The sequence below is a fragment of the Branchiostoma floridae genome, chromosome 10, assembly GCF_000003815.2.
Source record: "Branchiostoma floridae strain S238N-H82 chromosome 10, Bfl_VNyyK, whole genome shotgun sequence".
NCBI classification, from domain to species: domain Eukaryota; kingdom Metazoa; phylum Chordata; class Leptocardii; order Amphioxiformes; family Branchiostomatidae; genus Branchiostoma; species Branchiostoma floridae.
This window is the reverse complement of record NC_049988.1, coordinates 16,754,240-16,764,199: the sequence shown is the minus strand read 5'-3', so window position 1 is coordinate 16,764,199 and position 9,960 is coordinate 16,754,240. Positions and strand designations below refer to the sequence as shown.

Sequence of the window (9,960 nt, the reverse complement as noted above, 5' to 3'; positions counted from 1 at the left end):
CTATTTGCAGTACGCTTCCTTCTTCCTTCCGGCGCTTTCTCTTCTTAAGTAAGACACGCGCCTACCCGGACCTCTCCGCATACCAACCGTCTCAACGATCTAACAAAGGTAAGAGTGGTGTAATTATTTCTTTTCTTTTTTCGTATTATGGCATTTTGCACTCTTTTACCACTCTTTTGATAACTTTGTCTTGGATTGTGTTTAACATAGAATATGTCAGAAGCTTAGGCTAAAGGCACCATATGCTCAGTTTTCGAACTTAACCCCAACGCACTTGTTAAATGCTCTTTGTAGGAGACGCATATACAACAAGAATTTGAAAAAAGAGCCGCAGTGGCTTTTAAGCCTTAAAAAGCGGATCCAGAAAAATGAACTTTACAACAGACCTGAGTCAGCTTACAGATGTGCCCTATGTGGTGGAGACTGTCATTCTCGTATAGGACTTTTATAAACCATAGCCGATGCTGTTACTACGTCAAGTTCAGATTTTGCCATGGTCAATACTGACGGAAGAGGCCAATTTATCGTTAATCAAGCCTCTGTGTAGTAAAGGCAGTGTCTTGCAATTGTTCAATTCTGGATTGCCATATGGTATAAAACTTGCTGACAGGGTACATGTATGTACGGATGTATTGTCAGCTGTGTAAATATGATTATTCTCACATACAATCCTCCTGTCAAAATATGCGAAGGTTATCCGCAAAATAAGCATGCGTGAGGAGGTACATGTACTTTGTACTAATAGGTCATTGTCACTAAGACTTCATTACAAAAAATGCTTGACACAAACTCGAACTCTCAAAACAACAAAGAAAGGATACAACAAGTTTTCTTCATCATATTACAAAATTCATTTCATTTCATTTCTATTCATTCAGGAACAACATCTTTTCACCTCGAGCTCATGATGGGATTTCAATGCACCTGCAGGCCTACATAAACAAAATATAATATAATGAAAATGAAAAATATAAGTTAGTAGGAGAAACGTAGGTACAATGATAATAAAGGTACTTCATTTTCAACGCGACAAAATATTGAAGTAACGTTACATAAAACATAATCTATGACTTGAAATTAAAGAAATAAAATAAATCAGATGAATTTATGTTTGTATTATAAAGCGTGCAACAGATGTGTTTAACTGGTTTTCTGTCTCTCTTTCAAGCCTCCAGACTAAAACAAAAAGAACGATGAAGTTCCTGATTGTTGCGCTAGTCGTCGCTGCTGCCACATTGGCTGATGCAAAGTCTCTGCAACAGAGAAGCATTGCGTAAGTATAACTTTCATCGCCACCACATTTCAGCACCGATGGATTTAATCCACTTACACCAGGGTATGGACTTCTATTCTGAAAGATGATATTAAGCGGAATCTTTCATGTTTAGAAGTGTTGCCTTTCTCAAAATACATGTAACGCAGCTACAACAGTGATAACCTTGTTATCTGCACAAGGGTCGATGTTTTTATATGAATACAAATGATATCTAATTGCCTTCCCCGACAGTGATGACATCAAGAACTCTATGCAGGCAGCCCTGGAGAAGGCTCTCCTCACCACTACCGCGAACAACCTGGAGTCTTCTGGTGAGGGTTATTTATTCATTTATCAAGATGCACAGAATGGGATCGGAGAGGCTGTGACAATAAAACACTCTAAAATCCATCTCTCTCTATCTCTCTCGATTTCCGCTTTATTCGTATCTCAAAGTCAAGTTTAAAACATCAGTGGCTTGTATATAAAACATTGTTCCTAAAATAGTTGATATGTTGCCGTTGCTATAGTAATCCAGAAAATCAACGACACCATCGTGAACGTGTTGGACGGCTTCATCGACAAGCTGAATCTTGACATGGTGAGATGCGATGCAGAGTACACTTTGTATTTTCGGCGGTAATTGTACAATGGAGATACTACCTATCGTCGTGTTTTGATTAATCTAAAAGAGTAAACAACATTAAGAAAGCACTTAATGATTGTTTTATAATTCTGCATTGTACCAAACGTAATTCATTTAGACCCTTGCTGCGTTAGTAGTAGAGTGGTTTTTACAAGGAGGGGTTACTGACACCTCCTCGAACACGTAACCCCATTTTACGTACCTTCCTAAAGACATTGCACCCCCAACCGACATGTGATGTCCCCGTGACTTGAACTAGAGTTTCATAGTTACCAAACTAGCTGGAATCAGGAACTCAACTTTGAGGCTGATACCCGTTGCGCGAAGTACAAGTTCTGATCTGATTGGCAAACTGATAGGGACCTGACTGTAACGATGAACAATAGAACACAGTGGAAACCGAACTTGTTTAATGCTAGAGTAAGACTATAGTAGTAGCAGTAGTCGCAGTACTCGTATTTTGCAGAGATTCTAAAGAGCCAAGATCAGTGTCAACTTCAGATATTCATGTTTAAACATCCTTCTAACATCCCCCCTTTGTAGTGGATCACTCAGTTCCATCTGGACGGGGTCATTAACCTGGCTGACGTGGAGGCCTTTGCCGTGGAACAGGCCATGAACCTGGTTACACCCATCCTGGACGCTCTCAAGGAGCAAGGGGTGAGTATGGAACTGCACGAAATAAACAAACAAACAAACAAACTAAAATGAGCAAGGGATGAGTCTGGAACTGTACAAAACAAAACAAACCAACAAACAAACCAACAAACGTCACCAGAAATGAGTGAAGCTCTTAGTTTGTCTGTTTGTGTCTGTGTGGATGGTGTTCAGCACCAAGGACCGGGACATACGTCTGTGTGCGTGTTGTCTGTGCTTGTTTAAAACATGTATACGTGTATGGTTGTGCGTTGTATATGTGTGTGTGTGTGTTTGTGTGTGTGTGTGTATGAATAAGTGTATATGTATGTTTGAGTGTGTGCATTTTGTGTGTGTAACGTTATGTATGTTTGTGTTCTGTGTGTGCGTTGTTTGTATGTTTGCGTGTGTGTGTGTGTGTGTGTATGCGTGCGGGCGTGTATGTGTACATGTATGTTCGTGTGAATGTGCGTTTTTGTTTGTGTTGTATCTACTGTGGTCGTGTTTTTGTATGTGTTTTCTACGATTCCCGTAGTTTTCTTCTCAATCCTGCATGCCCCCTCTACTCCACAACAGATCCAGCTGACCCTGAACCACATGCCGACTGACAGCAGAAGGAACAGGAGGAGCATCGCGTATGTAACGTTACTACATTGCCTGCAAATTCTTTTATCGCAGTCAGACAAAAACTCGTCCCTTAGATAACAATCGTTCTTAGTATTGTACGTTTTGCCAGTCGGTCAGTAAAGAATGCAAGATCCATTTTTTTTTTCATTTTTGCGCCTTGTAATAGAAATGATTGTATATTGACCAGTTAGAATTGCGTGGAAGATGGCAGACGGTCACGTGGAAGATGGCAGACGGTCACAGAAGTTTTGGTTGAGTAAAGCACTTGGCTATGTCCAAATTCCATGGCTATGGGGGTACGGGTAGGTACTTCGTCCATGTAAATGCCATAAACTTCAGTATAGTGCTAAGTATCATATAGATTTCATTTTCATCTGAAAATAAATCTCTTTCCCGGCAGTGATGATATCAAGAACTCCATGCAGAACGCACTGGAGAAGGCTCTACTTACCACCGCTGCCAACAATCTGGAGTCTGGAGGTCGGTTACGATAATTATACCAATCTGTATAAATGTATGATTGGTATAATACCGGTATAGCCCCCCATCAGCGTAACACACCAACCTCTGTATCTACACTAACTACAGTACTTGGTCTCAAGGAATCCCACTCTAAGACAGTCCTAGGAAAAAAAACTCATCAACTCTGGTACTTGAAGGCATGGCTAATTCTTTCAATTGTTCTTTTCTGAGCTGATATTAGACACATAGCAGAGTCAGCGCGTCCACCTGTTTAGTACCTTACACTTATACAGAACTATTCATAATGGAATTGTTCTTTCTTTCAAATGTGATAGCGATATACGGGAGAATTGTCCCAATTACCCGTACTCGTTCTTCTGAAACATTAATGTCTATGTTTATTTTTTTCCAGTTCTTGAGCAGATCAACTCGACGATCGTGACTTTCCTGGATAACTTCATGGGCAAGCTGAACCTGGATTACGTAAGAGACTTAAACATTCATTCATCAAATATGTATACTTCACAATTACTCATTCAGCTCATTACCAGCCAATATACTATAAGTATGTATAGATTCAATGTCTCCGCTCAGAAGTCAGCAATCGAGCAAAGAATTTATAGCCTAAAAAGATTCCTACATCTAAGCTTGGCTTAACAGGCTTAAAGGTTCACGTTTTCAATCGTTTCAAGAAAAGGAACTTACTTTAATGTTTGCGTAAATCTTCTGCATGTGATTGAATTGGCGTATGATGAAAAATAAGCCCTGTGCTGAAAGCACAATTTACAGTTGACACGCAGAAACAAAGGTGGAAACAAACAAACAAACAAAGCATGTAAATAAGTGTTGTGCTGAGATTACCACCTACACTTGACACACACAAACAAAGTCGCAAACAAACCAACAAACAAGTAAACAAATAAACAACGTTCTTCCCCTCCGCAGTGGATCACCCAGCTCCATCTGGACGGCGTTGTTGACCTCGGTGACCTGGAGGCATTCGCTGTAGAGCAGGCCATGAACCTCGTCACCCCCATCTTAGATGCGCTCAAGGAGCAGGGCGTAAGTGATAGAACTTAAGATATGCTCAAGGAGCAAGGGTTAAGTAAGGGATCTTTAGACACACTCAATGAGCAAGTCACAAGTAGCAGATCCAAGACGTTAGTAACATATCTTTACACACGCTGAAGAGGCAAAATATTTGATTTTAGACCACAAAACACATAAAACGTAAAAAAAAATGTTTCAATGACATTCGTTGATCCATCTTTCAAATCTTCGATCGCTCTCATTCACATGTAAAAAGGGGGTTTAAGTGGTGTTCACAAGTACAGTTATAACCATATGGTACACTACTGTACTATAGCATAACGTGCATGCTTGCAAAGAATGCAATGTACATGTATATGTTACAGAGCGTTTATCTCAAGGTATGCTGTTTATCATAGATCACCCTGGTTGGGGACCACATCCCAAACAGCAAGATCGTCAACGTCCAGGGGAAGTAAAAACTACGTCACAGGTAGTAAACTTTATACCCCTGTCACATTTGGCGAAAATCGATCGGACGGCGATTCTACGGCAGTCGCCCGAGTCTCGCTTATAATAACAACTTTATTGCACAACAATTGAACAAGATACAAATCAATGCTTATATGTGGCAGGGACGGTTTTCAGGTGAAAAATACGCGCAACCCTCTGTCGATTTAAATATGGCCGATCTTCCATCGATACGCCCGAAGATCGTGGATAATGTGAGAGGGGTATTATGTCCTCTCCGTCAGGACCGTCAGGCAAGTTACACGGTCCTTTGCAAATATTTCCACAGACTTAAGACTCACTGTTTAGATAGACAGTGTGCAAGAGGATGCTGCAATAGAGACACATTTTTCAGGGCGTTGTATATGTGTTTCTTGGGGGGATTATGTCATTAGACGTTATATGGAAAAGGCGCAGTAGATGTAATTTGACAGAAACAAATCAAGAGAGAAAATAAGGAAAGATATGTGATTAATGCACTAACATTTTACGAAATCCAAAAGGAATGTAGAATACATTATATCAACATGACTTGAAAACAAGTTAATAATATATGGTTAATGGCCCTATATGATAATAATCATCATATGCCATCTCCACTTAGAACTACCCACTTCTACAGGTTCCATACGATCCATATTGACCAGTCCACAGTATCTTATCTTTTTGTCGCTTACCATTCTCCTACACAGAGGTTCCAATGTCGTCGCAAAACGACTCCTTTGGACAACAGGCGTTTTGCGACGACGTTGGACCCTATGCGTAGGAGAGTGTCGATTAAGTCCTTTTCTTCTTTTCTTTTTAGATCGGCGTAGCTGAGCACCATGTGTTAAGACCTTGGACAGTAACTGTTGTCCCTAAACATCAGGAGCCCAAAGAACATCAGCGTCGTTGCCGAGTTCATCATTAAAAGTATAGAACAGAAATTGTGGTCTTGACATCGATTCTAATTTGAGTTGCCAGTATTGCTTGGATGCATCATTTTATGATTGATCTAGTTTAGACACACATTGCATGTTCAAATCACATATCTCTATCGTGAAATATATATTAGTATAATATACATATTAGTTTTGGTGACTGGAGATAAAATACATTACATGTTCAACAAATCAAATATCTCATACCTTATGTAGTATTTTATAGTCTTTCTGAGTAGAGATAAAATAGGAGTGACTACAAGCCAGGGTAAGATGTCATTACGGTCTTTGGGCTAAAGAGAAAAGATTCACAAGCAAGTCGTCAATAGTCTCCCCACTCTTTATTGATCAATGAGTAGTCTTGGTTAAAATATAGTACTTCGCAATGTGTACTAAAGATCCGAAGATAAAGACACGAAAACATTTCTTAAGAGGAAAGTACTAAATACATATACAAAGGCAAGCATTCTGGCGCCAGACATTACAGTATATATACATAATAGATACCACCACCACATGGTTAGGTTTGCTACATTTACACGCTTTGGGTTATGGCAATCGTACCCAGAGTCTGAAAGTTCATCCTTATACATACAACCGTTGGAAAAATCTTAAACACAAAATACGATTTTCAAATTAGTAAGTTTCCCATCTTCCAGAGTACAATTTCCGCAATTAAAATTGATAATTAACATTATGAATTACACCCAACAGCACCGGTAGAAGCATTTAATGTTTGATAATTGTGTTCATCTTTGGCAAGGCTTTCGAAGGACAAATGGCATCTTAAATCTCCAGAACTATGATTCTGTGTACTGTATTATATGATTACATAATACTAAAGACATCATGTTCATTGCATTATATTAGGTCTCAGAAATATTAATGTAAATCATCAGTAGCCAAACAGTGAAACATCATTTAGTTAAGGTTCATGTGATTGTATTTCATTACATTTGTGTCTTCCATTTACCTTATAAACAAGCTTCTGTCCAGGTCCATGTCACCTGTGTTAATACTGTGTACGAATCTTTGGAAGACTTGGTGGTCATCTCCAAGTTTAGAATTTGATAAAGAATGCATAGATCACATCACCACCCTGTACAATTTTACTGAACAGAAAACATTGATAATTTTGATATTGATGAAAAAAGTTCCATTAACATAGACATGCCATTTCAAAATCCATTTTTAGGGAATTAGTAGTTCTAGTGATGTCCCGAATATAGATAAAAAACATTTCGGCGAAAGGCAAATACCTGATGCTCCTCCCTGCTTGTAATAACTATTGATACAAAACAGAAAAAAAACGCTGTGGATGAAAGGCATGAAAGGGCACATTAATTTTCGATATACATTTTCTGGGTCTTCATGGTGCTATAGGAAGCATGTGACACAAAAACGTGACAAACTGCACTTGAAAATATGACATACTGTTGAAATGGAACATGTGACGTACTGCACAGGAATATGTGACGCACTGCACGGTAACATGTGACGTACTGCACGGGAATATGTGACGCACTGCACAGGAACATGTGACGTACTGCACGGGAACATGTGACGTACTGCACGGGAACATGTGACGTACTGCACGGGAACATGTGACGAACTGCACGGTAACATGTGACGTACTGCACGGGAACATGTGACGTACTGCAAGTGCCCAAGATCACGTGTCTACAGGTATGTGTTAACATTCACCTGTTCCACGGGAGGTTCGTCCGTCATCTGTTGAATGAAACAATAACGTCAATTCACCATCACTGACACAAACGTAAACTTAACTCTTATTTGTACCACACATATGTGAAATAAGGATTAGGCTAGTCAAGTGATATTCTAGGTAACGTGATTTGTATGGAAAAATTGCAACCTTGTGTTGTAGTCCTTACCTGTTTCATATTTTGAATAAAATTCTTTCAATAAATAGTAATGCACCGGTCACCACACAGCACCCCTATAATCTTGGCAATGGAAGAAAAGCCCCCGTGAATAGTTTCGTCGGGATGGCACATTATTGAGTACAGACACTCTTTTTTGGTGACCGTCTGTCACATTCATCAGGGCAGTTTCTGACTGGTATATACTTTGCGTTTCTGACCGCATCTGTAAGCATCGATACTTGCAGATTACACATATATTGCTACGGTACAGTGTGAACCAGTTAGAATTGCCCTGATGAAGGTGACAGACAGTCGTTGGAAATAAAGCTGTGGTTGTGTAAAAAGAGAGTCTTTACTCGGTAAAGCTAAGGGCACAACCCGCCGTACGTGCAAATACGTGCTGTCTACGTGCCAAAACGTGGGCAATATTTGGTAAACTTTGGTAATTACCGCCTACGTACGAACTCGTAGGGAATCCGACGGATTGGAGCACGCAGATACGCCGTAGAACTTAACGTGCAGGCAAAACTTTGTGCGCCATCGGGCTGCGGATTCGCCCCCCCCCCCCCGACGCGTCAACCCCGTACGGCCTGAACGTTTTCAGAAATACGTGGCGGACGTGGCCTCTCCAAAACCGTACGGACAAATTGCACGTACGGCGGATTGTGCCCTTAGCTTAAACAGCAAAGCAATCAGTCACCTGTCGGCAGCATTTGCATCTGCAGTATCGCCCGCAGGGTGAACGCTGTACCGCTTTGCAGCACAAGACGCACACGGCGTCGTACGGCTTGAGGGAGTGCAGGGGTGAGGGCAGGAAGTTCCAGTTGCGCAGCTTGGCGGGCAGGAAACTGGGAAGAACAAACAGGAATATAGTATGGTTTATTCATACATATGCAGAATGTCGTCACCGTAACACACCAGCCACTCAGAAACTGTGTCCCACATGTCATGATGATATCGAAGATGAAGTTCACTTTGTCATGACCTGCCCTACCTTAAGTTAAGAGAGAGAAGCATAATTCAAGAATAGTAGAACAAACACTCATATGTCCCTTACTGGTATCATTGCTGGTACACAGAACGATATTTTTCATGGACTGCTATCATGTTCAACTCATATATCCGACTATATGTAGGTCAATCTATCAGTCATCATCATTATCATCCCATAGCTTATAAAACTATTTACTTATGCTTTATTCCAAATGCGAGACCAGATCACTCATACTGTTCACCTCCAGTAAAACTGTACGAGACAATCTTCGCAATTTCAATCATGTCTGTATTACCATTCTAGTTTATAGAGGAAACAATGGCGCTGTGATCCCATGCCCTGACCGTGTGACCCCTGCCCTGGAGAGCAGATCCGGCAAGCATGAAATTCTGATTGATATGGGGTGATATTTGGCCACATTTTGTGTTTTTATTGTTGTTGGAGAACAGGCGAAAATCAATGCGCGAGTGGATGTCATCCATAAAATTAAGTAAGTGTGGCGTTATCTATGAATAAAGATTCAAGCAAAACGAAAGCGCGCCACCTACCGCGGAAACTGCACCTGCATGACGTTGATGATGCAGATGACGATGAAGATCAGCAGGATGGGCACGCCGACACCCACCAGCACCTGCCAACCGGCGAACGACAGCCCGAACACCAGCGCCGGCAGGATGAAGAACATCAGGAACAGGTAGACCAGCGCGAACCAGCGGTACTTGGCCGTCTTGTTGCCGAGCCACTTGGCCAGCACGATCGGTGGGTGGGGGAACCACTTGCTCATCCTGGCAAAACGAGATGTCGAGAGTTAAGAGCACGGTCACAAACGTCGTGCGATCGTCGTACGATTTTGATGCTTTATACCCCCTTCACATTAGGCGCGATTCGATCGGACGACGAATCTGCGAGCTCTAATTTACGAGGAGGCATGACCCTGATGCCGACGAAGAAATGGCTGAGTTCCCCCTTCCTGTCAGGGTCATGCCTCCTCGTAG

At 41.2% G+C, this 9,960-nt stretch overlaps 2 protein-coding genes across 5 annotated transcripts in view; one reads left to right on the top strand and one right to left on the bottom strand.

Annotated features, from left to right (window-relative positions):
* Positions 1-11: 11 nt before the first annotated feature.
* On the top strand, positions 12-6,115 carry LOC118424750. The gene is made up of 11 exons (XM_035833483.1): positions 12-108; positions 1,169-1,273; positions 1,508-1,587; positions 1,786-1,856; positions 2,445-2,561; positions 3,114-3,172; positions 3,565-3,644; positions 4,039-4,109; positions 4,572-4,688; positions 5,075-5,148; positions 5,971-6,115. Exons 2-10 carry the CDS (start codon positions 1,194-1,196, stop codon positions 5,132-5,134), a joined length of 735 nt encoding a protein of 244 aa, XP_035689376.1. The 5' UTR covers positions 12-108; positions 1,169-1,193; the 3' UTR covers positions 5,135-5,148; positions 5,971-6,115.
* A 292-nt stretch (positions 6,116-6,407) lies between these two features.
* LOC118424731 (sodium-dependent phosphate transport protein 2B-like) overlaps positions 6,408-9,960 on the bottom strand; it is a 28,955-nt gene continuing 25,402 nt past the window's right edge. For 2 of the 4 annotated variants that reach the window (XM_035833448.1, XM_035833449.1), the window contains exons 10-12: positions 9,514-9,750; positions 8,672-8,819; positions 6,408-7,816 (exon numbers count right to left, since the gene is read on the bottom strand). In XM_035833448.1, the coding sequence (XP_035689341.1) occupies positions 7,766-7,816; positions 8,672-8,819; positions 9,514-9,750 (436 nt within the window). In that variant the 3' untranslated portion in view covers positions 6,408-7,765. The remainder of the gene's footprint in view (positions 7,817-8,671; positions 8,820-9,513; positions 9,751-9,960) is intronic. The other 2 variants (XM_035833451.1, XM_035833452.1) reach the window with 2 other exon arrangements.

Coding starts and splice junctions, on each gene's coding strand:
- LOC118424750 (XM_035833483.1), top strand. CDS start 1,194: ATGAAGTTCCTGATTGTTGCGCTAGTCGTCGCTGCTGCCACATTGGCT. Junction 1,857..2,444: donor ACAAGCTGAATCTTGACATG/GTGAGATGCGAT, acceptor CCCCCTTTGTAG/TGGATCACTCAGTTCCATCT. Junction 4,689..5,074: donor ATGCGCTCAAGGAGCAGGGC/GTAAGTGATAGA, acceptor TGTTTATCATAG/ATCACCCTGGTTGGGGACCA.